Consider the following 14,952-nt stretch of genomic DNA (forward strand, 5'->3'; position numbering starts at 1 on the left):
GTTATGACTCAAACTGTGCGCAATGGCTGCATGATGTGCAACTTCACTCCCAACGTCCATGGTGAGGTCCATCTTTGCAAACCACGACACCATGCAGTGTGGTACAGATGGCCCAACCACATGCTGACAGACCCGCTCAGGATTGGCATCACATTCTCTTCACCGATGAATGTCACACATGCCTTCAACCAGGCAATCATCCGAGATGTGTTTGGAGGTAACCCAGTCAGGCTGAACACCTTAAAAACACTGTCCAGCAAGTGCAGAAAAGTGGAGGTTTCCTGCTGTTTTGGGGTGGAATTATCTGGGGCCAATATACTCCACTGGTTGTCATAGAAGGCCATGTAATGGCTGTACGGTACTTGAATGCCATATTCCAACTGATAGTGCAACCATTTTGGCAGCATATTGGCGAGGCATTTGTCTTCAAGGGTGACAATTCATGCCCCCATCAAGCACATCTTGTGAATGACTTCCTTCAGGACAACGACATTACTCAACTAAAGTGGCCAGCACATTCTCCAAACATGAACCATATTGAACATCCCTGAGGTAGATTGAAAAAAGCTGTTTATGGATGGCGTGACCCACCAACACTCTGAGGGATCTACGCCAAATCGCCATTGAGAAGTGGGACAATCTGGACCAACAGTGCCTTGATGAACTTCTGCATAGATGCCATGATGAGTACAGGCATGCATCAATACAAGAGGATGTGCTGCTGGGTATTAGAGGTACTGGTGTGTACAGAAATTTGAACCACCCCCTCTGAAGGTCTCACTGTATACTGGTACAACATGCAATGTGTGCTTTTCATGAGCAATAAAAAGGGCAGAAATGATGTTTATGTTGATCTCAATTCCAATTTTCTGTACAGGTTCCGGAACTCTCAGAACTGAGGTAACGCAAAACTTTTTTTGATGTGTGTAGTTTGGAAGACGAATGATGGCTTTTAAGTAGCCATAAAAATGTTTTAGTTCCAATTCTGTTACAAGCTTGTGAAATAAAGATTTTTAAACCATTTTCTTAAAAGAAAAACACCTGTCTTTGCTAGACTTTTTCTTTTTACTGAGATCTGGGGTGGAAGTGGGGTTTTGGGGGTTGAGAGGGCCTTCCTTGTCCCCTGTATGGGCAACCTTGGCAGTGGGAGAAGAATGACTTTTTCCATCTTTCACATCAACTGGCACAAAAAAAAAACAGACTTTTTGTTGATAGCAATGGGGTAAAGTGATGGGGTAAGGTGACAGTGTATATTTATTTCTTTGGCAGAAAGATGTTTTCCTAAGTTTTCTGTCTTTTAGCTTTTTGATATTTATAAAGGAAAATACACAATTATTTAGCATATGCAGGCATTAACTATATTTGTTTCTTCTCCGTAAACTGATACACGAGCAATGAGTAGAATTCTTTTCTGCAAATAAATTATGATTGTAAAGTGCAAACACAACTAATGAAGACAATTAAAGGTAAGTTTGGAATGAAATTTGTTCATGCTATTTGAATTTTTGCAAAGATGAGCTGAACAAAGCACACAAATGTTTAACATTATAATATGTGCACTCTAAGATGACTTTGTGACATAGCTCACGAGAGTAGCTGAATCAATAAAAAAGAAATTGAGTTTGAAATCATGTTATTTCTGTGCATGTAAGATGAACCAAACACAGTTTAGTCTGATAGGTACTCCAGTAGTGACCAAAAATCAGCCAAACCTGTTCAACACTTTCAGTTGCTTTCGATTCAAGAACTCCCATCAACCACCTCACCAAGAGACTCCTCTGAGTGTGCATATAGTAACACAACCAACAATGCCCTTTTAATATAAAAGCACCACATTGGCGCATTTGTATATTATAATAGGCCATTGAATTTCAGATGAATTTAAAAATGTTTTATGACTTCAGAAAAAGTAAATGAATCATGACAACTGAGTACACAGACAGAGTGAACATTCACAATATTCTAACTGCTGTAACCACATAGCATAAGCACAAAATTAGTAGTTTGTATTAGCTATGTATTTACCTTTGCTTCCTGCCTCATTTGCTTGGCTTCTTCTATAGTGGCTGGCTTCGCTATGCCCATGCTGACTTTGACTTCAGCCTGCTCCACCCATGGTTTGATTGATTGCAGTCCACTGCGATACTCTTTCCAGATGACAAGGTCACGGCCAACGGCAGACAACTGTGCTTCTGCAGCCCTCTGTAATGCTGCTACCGCATTCTGTAGTTGCTTCACATCAGTCTGCAGAACTGCAGCTTCGACATTCTCTGCATCATCTGAGTGTAAGGAAAGGAAATTTTATTTTTCAAATAAATATTTTACAATTAATAAAATCATTGTGTAACAACTATCAGATTGTTCCCCTGTTGTGTTTCTTAGGCCAATAACAAATCAGTGTGCTGTCCCATGCACACCCTTGATGTAAGTAAGTGACATTAAAATATTAACTTTAGAGGTATTAAAACACAAATATCATGACAATAAACTGTCATTGTTGTTGTTGTTGTTGTAGGCTTCAGTCCTGAGACTGGTTTGATGCAGCTCTCCATGCTACTCTATCCTGTGGAAGCTTCTTCATCTCCCAGTACCTACTGCAACCTACATCCTTCTGAATCTGCTTAGTGTATTCATCTCTTGGTCTCCCTCTATGATTTTTACCCTCCACGCTGCACTCCAATACTAAATTGGTGATCCCTTGATGCCTCAACACATGTCCTACCAACTGATCCCTTCTTCTAGTCAAGTTGTGCCACAAACTTCTCTTCTCCCCAATATCCTATTCAATACTTCCTCATTAGTTATGTGATCTACCCATCTAATCTTCAGCATTCTTCTGTAGCACCACATTTCGAAAGCTTCTATTCTCTTCTTGTCCAAACTATTTATGATCCATATTTCACTTCCATACATGGCTACACTCTATACAAATACTTTCAGAAATGACTTCCTGACACTTAAATCTATACTCAATGTTAACAAATTTCTCTTCTTCAGAAACACTTTCCTTGGCATTGCCAGCCTACATTTTATATCCTCTCTACTTCGAGCATCATCAGTTATTTTGCTCCCCAAATAGCAAAATTCCTTTACTACTTTAAGTGTCTCATTTCCTAATCTAACTCCCTCAGCATCACCCAACTTAATTCGACTACATTCCATTATCCTTGTTTTGCTTTTGTTGATGTTCATCTCATACCCTCATTTCAAGACACTGTCTATTCCATTCAACTGCTCTTCCAAGTCCTTTGCTGTCTCTGACAGAATTACAATGTCATCGGCGAACCTCAAAGTTTTTATTTCTTCTCCATGGATTTTAATACCTACTCCGAATTTTTCTTTTGTTTCCTTCACTGCTTGCTCAATATAGAGATTGAATAACTGTCTAAGTGATAATATATGGTGTACAGCTATATATACAACTCCTAATAGTTCTCTTGAGATTAACGTTATCTTTTGATAAATATCACACCATCAGTCATAATTAATTAAATTAGTTATATACATGGAAGGGAAAGGTGGAAGGAGTATATAGAAGGTTTATACAAGGGCGATGTACTTGAGGACAATATTATGGAAATAGAAGAGGATGTAGATGAAGACGAAATGGGAGATACGATACTGCGTGAAGAGTTTGACAGAGCACTGAAAGACCTGAGTCGAAACAAGGCCCCCGGAGTAGACAACATTCCATTAGAACTACTGACGGCCTTGGGAGAGCCAGTCATGACAAAACTCTACCAGCTGGTGAGCAAGATGTATGAGACAGGCGAAATACCCTCAGACTTCAAGAAGAATATAATAATTCCAATCCCAAAGAAAGCAGGTGCTGACAGATGTGAAAATTACCGAACTATCAGTTTAATAAGCCACGGCTGCAAAATACTAACGCGAATTCTTTACAGACGAATGGAAAAACTGGTAGATGCAGACCTCGGGGAGGATCAGTTTGGATTCCGTCGAAATGTTGGAACACGTGAGGCAATACTGACCTTACGACTTATCTTAGAAGAAAGATTAAGAAAAGGCAAACCTACGTTTCTAGCATTTGTAGACTTAGAGAAAGCTTTTGACAATGTTGACTGGAGTACTCTTTTTCAAATTCTAAAGGTGGAAGGGGTAAAATACAGGGAGCGAAAGGCTATTTATAATTTGTACAGAAACCAGATGGCAGTAATAAGAGTCGAGGGGCATGAAAGGGAAGCAGTGGTTGGGAAAGGAGTGAGACAGGGTTGTAGCCTCTCCCCGATGTTATTCAATCTGTATATTGAGCAAGCAGTAAAGGAAACAAAAGAAAAATTTGGAGTAGGTATTAAAATTCATGGAGACGAAGTAAAAACCTTGAGGTTCGCCGATGACATTGTAATTCTGTCAGAGACGGCAAAGGACTTGGAAGAGCAGTTGAACGGAATGGACAGTGTCTTGAAAGGAGGATATAAGATGAACATTAACAAAAGCAAAACGAGGATAATGGAATGTAGTCAAATTAAATCGGGTGATGCTGAGGGAATTAGATTAGGAAATGAGACACTTAAAGTAGTAAAGGAGTTCTGCTATTTAGGAAGTAAAATAACTGATGATGGTCGAAGTAGAGAGGATATAAAATGTAGACTGGCAATGGCAAGGAAAGCGTTTCTGAAGAAGAGAAATTTGTTAACATCGAATATAGATTTATGTATCAGGAAGTCGTTTCTGAAAGTATTTGTTTGGAGTGTAGCCATGTATGGAAGTGAAACATGGACGATAACTAGTTTGGACAAGAAGAGAATAGAAGCTTTCGAAATGTGGTGCTACAGAAGAATACTGAAGATAAGGTGGATAGATCACGTAACTAATGAGGAGGTATTGAATAGGATTGGGGAGAAGAGAAGTTTGTGGCACAGCTTGACTAGAAGAAGGGATCGGTTGGTAGGACATGTTTTGAGGCATCAAGGGATCACAAATTTAGCATTGGAGGGCAGCGTGGAGGGTAAAAATCGTAGAGGGAGACCGAGAGATGAGTACACTAAGCAGATTCAGAAGGATGTAGGTTGCAGTAGGTACTGGGGGATGAAGCAGCTTGCACAGGATAGAGTAGCATGGAGAGCTGCATCAAACCAGTCTCAGGACTGAAGACAACAACAACAACAACATGGAAGGGTCAACTTCCCTTCCTTTCCAGTGCAGTTTATTCAGCCAATGCCTGATCGAGGCTGGCACAGAACTTCTCAAATTTCCCGGAAGACCAATCATATCCATATATAGGCTATTAGTAGAATGAGGTTGTCACTCCTAAAGGAATATTTAAGTTACCGCTCCATGTATCCTTTTTGGTCTAATGTGATCACATTGTCAAATGTGACATCATTTTTCAAAGTGTTTGCTCATCATGTATCTGAGGCAGGACATGGGAGCCAGTTATAAGTGGAAAACTGCGAATGGTGAATATTTGAACGCTGCTTGCCACAGCAGGAGTACAGAAAAATCACCTGCACATGCTGTCAAATGTACATATTATTTACTACAAAAAGAAACATTAACACTCACCTTAAGGAACACAAGAGCAGTTGTCATCTAGGCAACACGGATATATTGGGAATAACAGATAATACACTGGGACCAGGGCACTACCAAATTCATTTCTCTGATACTATGGTTTTATCAAGATCTACTCATCACTATGCTGGGATGTACAAAGAGGCCATAGAAATTCAAAAGCACCAAAACAACTTACATAGAAAAGAAGAAGGATTGAAATAGACAAGTTGTGGACTGTAATGCTTGGTGAAACTAACAGTGTCAACTCTTCCTCACTACAAATTCCATAACATACATTGGCGTAACTCTGAGATGTTCGGCAGTTGTCTGATGACTCCAAGAAATGACCGTTGCATGGGTACTTACAAACAGATCGGCTTGCTGAGCTTGCGAGTGGTTTTTAGGTTGTTATAGCCTCTGGTGTTGTCTCTAGCATTGGAAGATAAAATGTTAGGTAAAGAAATATCCCTTCGACCATAGTCTAAAGCTCATAAAACAAAAATCACCAAATATTATAAAAAATTCATCCTACACTGAAGCAAAGAGGATTTTGGACAAGAGGAAATGTTTGAGAATGCAGAGCTTGAAATGAAAATCCTACACTTTCCAAAGAACAATACTTTCTCAAAGAATCACCCACAATTAATATTAAGAGTTGATGCTACAAGTTCTTACCAAATCTTAGAAGAACAGGTATAATGAAAAACAAACATAAATAAGTTTTATGACCCCACACTGCAAACCTTTCAGTAGTTGTGATGCTTCAGTTGCAAGAAGTTCGAGGGCAGCAGCCTTCTCATTCAATTGCCCTTGAAGGGCCTGAGCCCTGGTGAGTCGCTCCTCAGGGCCAACATCTGCTGCCTGCAATTGTTCCAGCTGTTTAGGTGCTGCTTCTTGTGTCCAAGATCGCAGCTCACCCAGCTGTGATTGGAATTGTGTCCACTGAGCTCGGAACTGTTCCAATACCACAACACGCTCTTGTACCGTCTCAAGGGTTACCTGGAGGCGCCTCTCAATTTCTGTGACCTGTACATGCAGATGTAATCAGTTAGATAACTTTTCCTTCTGCAATGGCCGTGCTGAGGTCATTTAGTTCATGCACATTAATCATATGGTGAACAATTCCATTCAAATTAAATTAATTTCAAAATCACTATTCCTAAAATCTAAGGAACTCATCACATTCTATTTCATCTAAGATGAACATTTATGGCAGTTGGATATTCAACATAATTCTTACCTACTGATTCATGAGTTAGGATTCACTCACCATAAATATGCAATCATTACTGTTATGATTATGTCCTCTACCCATTCTACTGTCTAATATATCTCATTACAAATATAGACTCTCTCTCTCTCTCTCTCTCTCTCTCTCTCTCTCTCTCTCTCTCTCTCTCTCTCTATTCCTCCTATCTTCCACACTCTTCATCGCTTCTGCTCGCGAATCACAAATTGGCAATTCTATACACTTTAACAATATGATTAATCAAACAATGGAAAGTCCAGGATGGAATGTAACAATATTAAGAAAAAGATACAGAATGAAATTTACTTTCTGCAGCAAAGTGTGCGCTAATATGAAACTTCCTGGCAGGTTGAAACTGGTGAGCCAGACCGAGACTTGGGACCTTTGCATTTTGCGGACAAGTGCTCTACCAGCTGAACTACCTAATCACGACTCACGATCTGCCCTCACAGCTTTAATTCCACCAGCACCTCATCTACTACCTTTCCAACTTCACAGAAGCTCTCCTGCAGACCTTGCACAACTAGCACTCCTGGAAGAAAGGGTATTGTGGAGACATGGCTTAGCCACAGCCTGGGAGATATTTCATAATGAAATTTACACTCTATAGTGGAGTGTGAGCTGATGTGAAACTTCCTGGCAGATTAAAACTGTGTGCTGGACTGAGACTCAAACTTGAGACCTTTGGCGTTCCTGTGCAAAGACGAGGTACTGCTGGAATTAAAACTGTGAGGGGTGGTCGTGAGTCATGCTTGGGTAGCTCAGATGGTAGAGCACTTGTCCTCATAAGTTGAGTATAGACTGCATAACAAGATGTATACATTTCTGATTTCACACACTGATTTTCGTCCTCAAACTAATCAGTTATGTCATCATTCAAAGCTATTTATAACTCTGATTTCCTGTATTTATCCTGAGTACTTCATTATTTTATCTCATTGGAACTTGAGTTGCGTGCAAACTTATGCTTAACTCTGTTTTGGATACCTCTGGTCATCGCAACTGTGCGTGTGTACTCAAAAGGAGAGTGTGCAAACTATTGATTGAGGCTAGATGCTTCCTCTAATTATTCCTTATGACGGAACTTATTGATATATGATTACGAACTTTGTTCATTCTGTTGTGTCGAAACATTTCTGCTGGTGTGTACCTGGTGCAGTTTGGATTCATGGGTTGATTCCCACATCATAAGCATAGGCCCTCATATTTCTTCATTATTTTCTCCTTTCAAGAGTCAACATATCCATACATACTCTGGTTTCAGTGGCTGATCGATTTTGTGCTACACTCCTACTTGTGACTAAGTGTATTCTTCTGGACTGTACCTGCTGTTGTCAGTTTTTTGAGTTGGCTTACTCATCGTATACTTAGGCTCTGAATTTTGTTCTTCTCTTCTGATGATTTTGAAGGTGTGACTTTATAAATGTACACTTGCAATTTGTAATTCTAGTAATTTACATAGCTTCTGCACTTATTTCTATAGTTTAGTGTTACAATATTGTAGTTTTGACTTTGTATCATTTGTGTTGAGATAGAATGTTCCACGGATCTGAAAATGTGAATGCCATATCCTCATACATGTATAGATTATGACTTAAGTAGTAGATATTTTTCTTACATTTCCTGAAATATGTTATGTATCAGATACTTTTATACATGTGTATTCTAGCTTTTGGCATCATTTTGTACACCAATTGGCAAACCTTATAGTACTATAGCCCACAAAATATTGTAAACATATTGCTTCCAAATTATATGAGGAGGATATTGTAAAAGGACATCCTCCTCTAGAACTATTTTTCCTCAATAGTAGTAGTCGATACCAGTAACATTTTCGAATTTTGGACATGTCAGTATTATCTCAGCTGTTTTTCTGAAAAGTTACACATAATTTTATACACAATATGTTACGTTTCAAGCTAAAATTTATGAATAGGAATTATTATTTTGGATGTTATAATCCATAAATACTAGTTCTGAATGTACAGTTAAAATTATTTTTTTTCAAACATTTGAAATTACAAATTATTTGGCACACTTAAAATTTCTATTATTAATTATGCAAAATAGTATTGTTTATTATGTTTATTTCTGGATTTGTTTATGAAATAATAATCAAAATTAGTAGAAATTCATTTGTCAAGAAATATTGTAAACCCTTTAGAATATTGTTATTACCGCAGTGAAGTAGTAGTAAACATGCCTCTGATGTGATCGGACGTATTTTTGTATTTTGGGCGAACAATGTAATTTTGGCTTTGTTAAAGAGAAAATTCAAAACACTGCATGATATATTAAAATGCGACAAAATAAATTAACATAAAAACAAACATTCTGCAACAAAACTGCGGTCTACCCTTTCCATAATATTGTCATTATTCCATCCTGGATTTTCCATTGTTTGATTCTACACACTTTCCTATTTTTCATCACATTTAGCACTTTTTGCACCTCTTAATACCAAGTATCAGGTACTTTTTCATCATCTAGCACATTCACTTCTTCTTGACTATTTGAACTGCTTAATCGTTGATTCATCTCATGCAAAACTGTAACCTTCTCACTGTCTATATAACATGTATTGTGGTTCTATGGTTATCATGCCATCCTTTCTTTTGCTTTCCATATTAATCTTCCTTTTCCTACTTTCAAAAACTACCTCACTAGCTAATCTGTACCTCATTTCTTACTTTTTCTCTTTCTTCATTTTCTCTATCTTATTTTCATCTATTTCTTTCTTGCATGTTCTGTTTCTCTTCTTAATTTATTATTCAATTTTCTATACATCATTTTTGCTTCTCTAATCTCCATATTTTTCTGTTTTCTCTGTTCTTCCATCTTTTACAACATGTTTCCATTGCCCATTCTTACCTGGTGTTTTTTTTTTTTTTTTTTAGATTTCCTGTTTCCTACAACTTCCTAGTCTCTACAATTAAACAACAACCACATACAGTTAAACTAAATTACAAACAAACAAAACCCAGTTGAAAAATGAATTATAAATGTATGAGAAGAAGTAATGAGCTTTATTTACTTTGAAACTGGAAAAATATGTCAGGACAGTTAACAGAGCCGCGAAAGAAGAAACAAAATTTCAAGTTATCATTAATTTATCAGGAATCCTCTGGTGCCAATAGTGTATGGCTTCCATAACCATATACCTGAAACTTCTATCTTAAATCAAAGTTCTACATAACTTTCCCATTTCTGTCCTACCTTTCACTTTCCTCCTGTTATGACCTTGTTCCCTACCAAAAGTCTAAATGCAAAAATTGAAAATATTAATTTTTCACATTACTATTAGGTATTCTCATTTCGCCAGTTGGTGCAGTTCCTTCATCTATCCATAAGAAGGCCATAGGCACAGGGTGAGTGAAAAGGTCCTTTACAACTTCGCATGAGATAGAAATTTATTGAGATAACTTACAGAATTGGTAGATGTGTCATTTTGTAGCAAACAACCTCAAGTTTCACATAAAAGTGTCAAATGTCATTTTGGTTCAATCCCACTGGTAATCAAAAGTTTCCCACACTCACTGCAGCAAATCGGGTGTAGCTTGTGCAATGGGAGTGTAGGTTCGATTTTTTAGATTGGCTAAATTGTTTGGTAGTGGAGCAATATACACACAGTCTTTAATGAAACCCCAGAGAAAGAAATCCAGTGGTGTCAAATCTCGGGAGTAAGGTGACTATACGATTGGCCCTTCATGGCCAATCCACCAAACTGGAAAGTGATCATCGGGGAAACCTCGAATTTCCATGAGGAAATGACGTGATGGACTGTCTTACTGGTAGCATATTCAGTGTGAAATTTATGCTGAACAGTTGTTACAGAGTTTGTTTCATCAGACCAAAATACACAGCGGGCACACTCCACACCAGTGAAAGTAGCCATTTTAAATGTGCTGTACGGTGGCACTTCTGATGGTAGTACACATGCACCAAATGAATAGAACTTGAGGTTGTTTGCTACAAAATGATACATCAACTGATTCTGTAAGTTATCTCGATAAATTTTTGTATCATTCCAAAGTTGTAAAGTCCTTTTTGACTCGCCCTGCATTTCTAACAAGTGAAGTTTGTTGCAGCAATTTTGAATACAAAACAGTCACGATTAAAGAACTTCAGTAAAGCATACAGGTGGATTACTTGTATATATTCAAGCCTTAAGCTGTTTAACTGAAACTGCTGTCTGAAACTATTCATTCTTCAGCCTCAATGTACTTGCCTCTTTTTGTAACAGTGGCCGCCTCTCCGGTGCTGTGAGGGTTTCAAGTGAGGAACAAAGATCACGTAACCTGCGTAACATTTCTTCAGTGGCTTTACGTAATGCAACACTTAGTTCTTGTTTGGCTTGTAGTTCTGACACCAACTGCTTGCTGTCTATGCCACCGGTTCCCACCTTTTTCAATTCTGCTTCAGCTTTCTCGAGAAGGTTTACAATCTCATCTTTCTGCTCCTTGTATCCACTCCACACAGCCTGTGTTCCTGCAGACAAAATTCAATCATGAATTATTTTAAATGTTAATAAGCGCATGCACAATGGGTTAATGAGATTTCCCAGTTTCTCTTCTTTTTTGTCTTGTCTTATTATATGAACCAAAATAAAAAAGAGGGGGTATGGTCTGTTCTTAATAGTGCAACATCATCTGTGGTAGACTGCTTACAATTACACCTGTCACAACTTCACACAAACAAACACTATGAGCAAATATCAAATACTATATTGTTACTCTCATGGTTCTTGATTACTTTGAAGTGTATCAAAGCAAAAGTGTGACCACCATCCAGTCCTAGCCAGTGGCTGGAGATGTATATAATGCGAATTTCTAGAGTGGGAGACAAGGATCCAAAATATACATACTATAATAAGAAAAATTACAAAATCTCAGTTGTATGTCATATGCAGAATAAATTTAAGGCTTAACTACCTACTACAGTTGCTGCTCTCAAATCACTGTCTCAAACTTCAGCATTCAGTGCTCTCTACAGTGGTCACTTCTCTACAATGGTCACTTTTCCATATATCCGCATGCCAAACGAATAAAGGCCTGATGAAACTGAATAATGGAATACCATCCCATCAACCATACTCCAATGGATTCAGATTTATACTATTATGGAAAAGTTTATCTGAGTGCTATCTTTGAATAACTGCATATCAGGCACTGGCACTGCTGGATGTGACAGACTGCCTTTACAGCTTCCTTATAACCCTAACAAATCATAGCAGTCCTCTTTAAATGCAGCTTCTCTCGTTTTGTAAATAAAAAATATAAAAAAGGGAAAAAAAGAAAAAGAAACATAGACACACACACTTCTACAGCAAGCTTATTCTTTACTTGACTAAAAGCCAACACCTTTTCCTCTTATGCTGTTGGTGATTATTTTTGTGAATATTTTCTTCATCTTGGAGGGGGAGCTGATTAGTCTACTGTTTTTTGTGTCTTGTCTGCAGAATAATTGCACCATTGTTCTAGTTTTGGAGAACTGTCTTACTCTGCACATATTCTGTAAATATTTTTGTGAGCACCTTCAGTTTTCACCATTTCTATGCAAACACTATCATCTCCTGTCACTTTTCCTTTTTTCATACTACAAATGGCTTCATTTGCCATTACTTCCAAAATGTTGTTATTTTCATAATTCATATTTGTCTTTCAGTTTTATGTCAAACTATATACCCCTTTTTGAAAATTCATTCAATTCTTGTGCCATTTCTCCTCTGTTGTTAACTACTGTGCCATCTTAACTTATGATATGTGATGAAGAAACAAATTCCTTTGTTGTTTTCTTCATTTCTTAATGTTTACAATTGTTTCTCTAAACCAATTTTAATCGATCTTCTCACATTCTGTCAAAGACATGTCCAACAGTTTTTGTTTTGTTTAATTCACCATTCTCAACTATGCCCTTATTATTGTTTCTTGAAACTCATGACTCCAGTTTAACAGTTGTCTTGTTTTACTTGAGAATTTTTTCCTTTGCTTTCGTTGTATCTGTAACATATTTTGCTACTTTCAGAAGTACCTTTGCTGAATAAGAGTTCTTCTCATCAACATCCAAAATTATAAACTTAATGCTTAATCTTAATCTGGTATAACTCTCTGCAATTAAGGAAGGCCAAGCATTATTTAATAACAGGTTGTAAGTTCTTTAATTGCCATGTTTGAAGTGGGATTAATACCAATGATAGTAAATAGTTTAAGAAAAAATTAAAGTCTGTTCACAATACACACCTTTCAGTTTTTTCAGTTTTTCAACTGTTTGTGCATAGGCTTCATTCCAGCTAGACTCTAAGCCAATTACTTCTGGCTTTATAAAATGAGGAGCATTCACATCACGTGCCAGATCCTTGCCTCGCTGCAGCATGCTCATGATGTTAGGACGCTGTTGATCCAACTGTGTTACAGCAGATTCTTGTTGTCGAACCAATGCAACTACAGAATCCAGTGTTTCTGGATGTGGACCTGTTTGTGAAGTTTCTTTCACTTTCTGTAGTAAACTACATACCTGAATCAAAAAAAGAAAATGTATTTTATAATACTCATTTTTATATTAAATAACCGATATGCAAAATATATATCAGTACACAATATAAAAGGATCAATATTTATTTCATAATAAACACAGACGACCATGTGAAAAAATTGTTAGATCTTAGTCTTGAGACTAGTTAGGATAACAATTATTGTCCCTCAATAATAATAGCACATAAATAATAAAACCTTGATTTTCCTGTCTTTACTCATGACAACAGACACAAAACAGACTGAACTCTTAAAATACACTGCAGAGAAAGTAAGTTTGCAGGTTTCATTTGGAAAGATAGAATATGAAGTGTGATCAAGAAGTAACAGGAATTTTTGTTTTTCTTTATTTATTCATCAACATCAACTTAAGTCCCTTCAAAACAACACCCTTTCAGCTTTGGGAATAGATGGTCGCAGTGGGCCATGTCCAGTGAATACAGTGGCTGAGGTTAAGCAATGGTTTTTTTCCCCCTTGTGAAAAAGTCACAAACAAGCATTGAGATGTGAGTGGGAGGATTATTGTGACGGAATTTCCACGAGTAGTTTTGCCACAGTTCTTGTTGTTTTCTTCAGATTGATTCATGCAGGTAGTATTCCTTATTGACCATATGTCCATAAGGCAACAACTCACAGTCCACCTTTGGGATGACTGGTTTCCACATCAAACAAATATATCCATGTTCCATCACCTTTAATAACCTTCTTTAGAAGTCCTGGATCATTGTTATTTTCAATCAGAAATTCCTGAGCAATGTCTACTTGGTGTCATTTTTGGTCAAAATTCAACATTTTCAGAACAAACTATGCTGCTACATGTTTCATGCCTGAAAGTCCAAAAAAATTGCTTTGCATGACGAAAGGATATGCAGACATCATCAGCAATCTCTATGACAGTGATTTAGTGATTTTCCAGAACCACCTTTTTTACTCCTTCCACATTGCCATCAGTAATTGACATGCCAGGGCATCCAGGGTGATCATAGTCTTAAATGTCTTCTCGATCCTCTTTGAAATGTTTTGTAAACTCATGTCTTAGTCATAGCAGATTTGTCAAAAGCCACAGTCAACATTTCAAATGCAGTACTGCACTTTATTCTATTTTTCAAGTAAAATTTATTGAAAATTGTTTGGCAATCTTTTTTAAAGGTAAAATTTGTTGAGATCTAAAAAAAACATGTATACCATATTTACTCGAATCTAAGCTGCACTTTTTTTTCGGTTTTTGTAATCCAAAAAACTGCCTGTGGCTTAGAATCGTGTGCAAAGCAAGCGGAAGTTCTGAAAAATGTTGGTAGGTGCCGCCGCAACTAATTTCTGCCGTCGAATATATGTAGTGCTACACAGGCATGCTTTGTAGGCACAAAGATAAATACTGGCGCCAAAACCTCTGTGTCAGTAAATAAATTTTTTAAAAAAAATGTGGAAGACGAGCTTTTTTTCTCCGCCCCGAGTTTCCACCACTGCATTTTCATAAGTAAATACAAATCCAGTATTGTTCATCTTCGAATGTAGCAGAATTTCAATGTGCTGCGAAAATCCGAGTGGCAAAACTGTTTGGGATGTTTGTCAATATGGCCAACTGTCCGTTCTGAATTTTTTCCTACCTGTGAGAAGGGGTGGTTGCTAATAGGAACCTGATGAAATGTGAATCAC

The 14,952-nt window shown here is 37.4% G+C and overlaps 1 protein-coding gene across 6 annotated transcripts in view; it reads right to left on the bottom strand.

The window, feature by feature from the left end:
- Nucleotides 1–14,952, bottom strand: part of LOC126278964 (muscle-specific protein 300 kDa) — a 1,270,985-nt gene that overhangs the window by 412,254 nt on the left and 843,779 nt on the right. For all 6 annotated transcript variants that reach the window (XM_049979256.1, XM_049979254.1, XM_049979257.1 and 3 more), the window contains 4 exons: nt 13,006–13,279; nt 10,995–11,254; nt 6,261–6,543; nt 2,026–2,279 (listed from right to left, as the gene is read on the bottom strand). In XM_049979256.1, the coding sequence (XP_049835213.1) occupies nt 2,026–2,279; nt 6,261–6,543; nt 10,995–11,254; nt 13,006–13,279 (1,071 nt within the window). The remainder of the gene's footprint in view (nt 1–2,025; nt 2,280–6,260; nt 6,544–10,994; nt 11,255–13,005; nt 13,280–14,952) is intronic.

The sequence above is a fragment of the Schistocerca gregaria genome, chromosome 6 (assembly GCF_023897955.1).
Source record: "Schistocerca gregaria isolate iqSchGreg1 chromosome 6, iqSchGreg1.2, whole genome shotgun sequence".
In the NCBI taxonomy this organism is placed as follows: domain Eukaryota; kingdom Metazoa; phylum Arthropoda; class Insecta; order Orthoptera; family Acrididae; genus Schistocerca; species Schistocerca gregaria.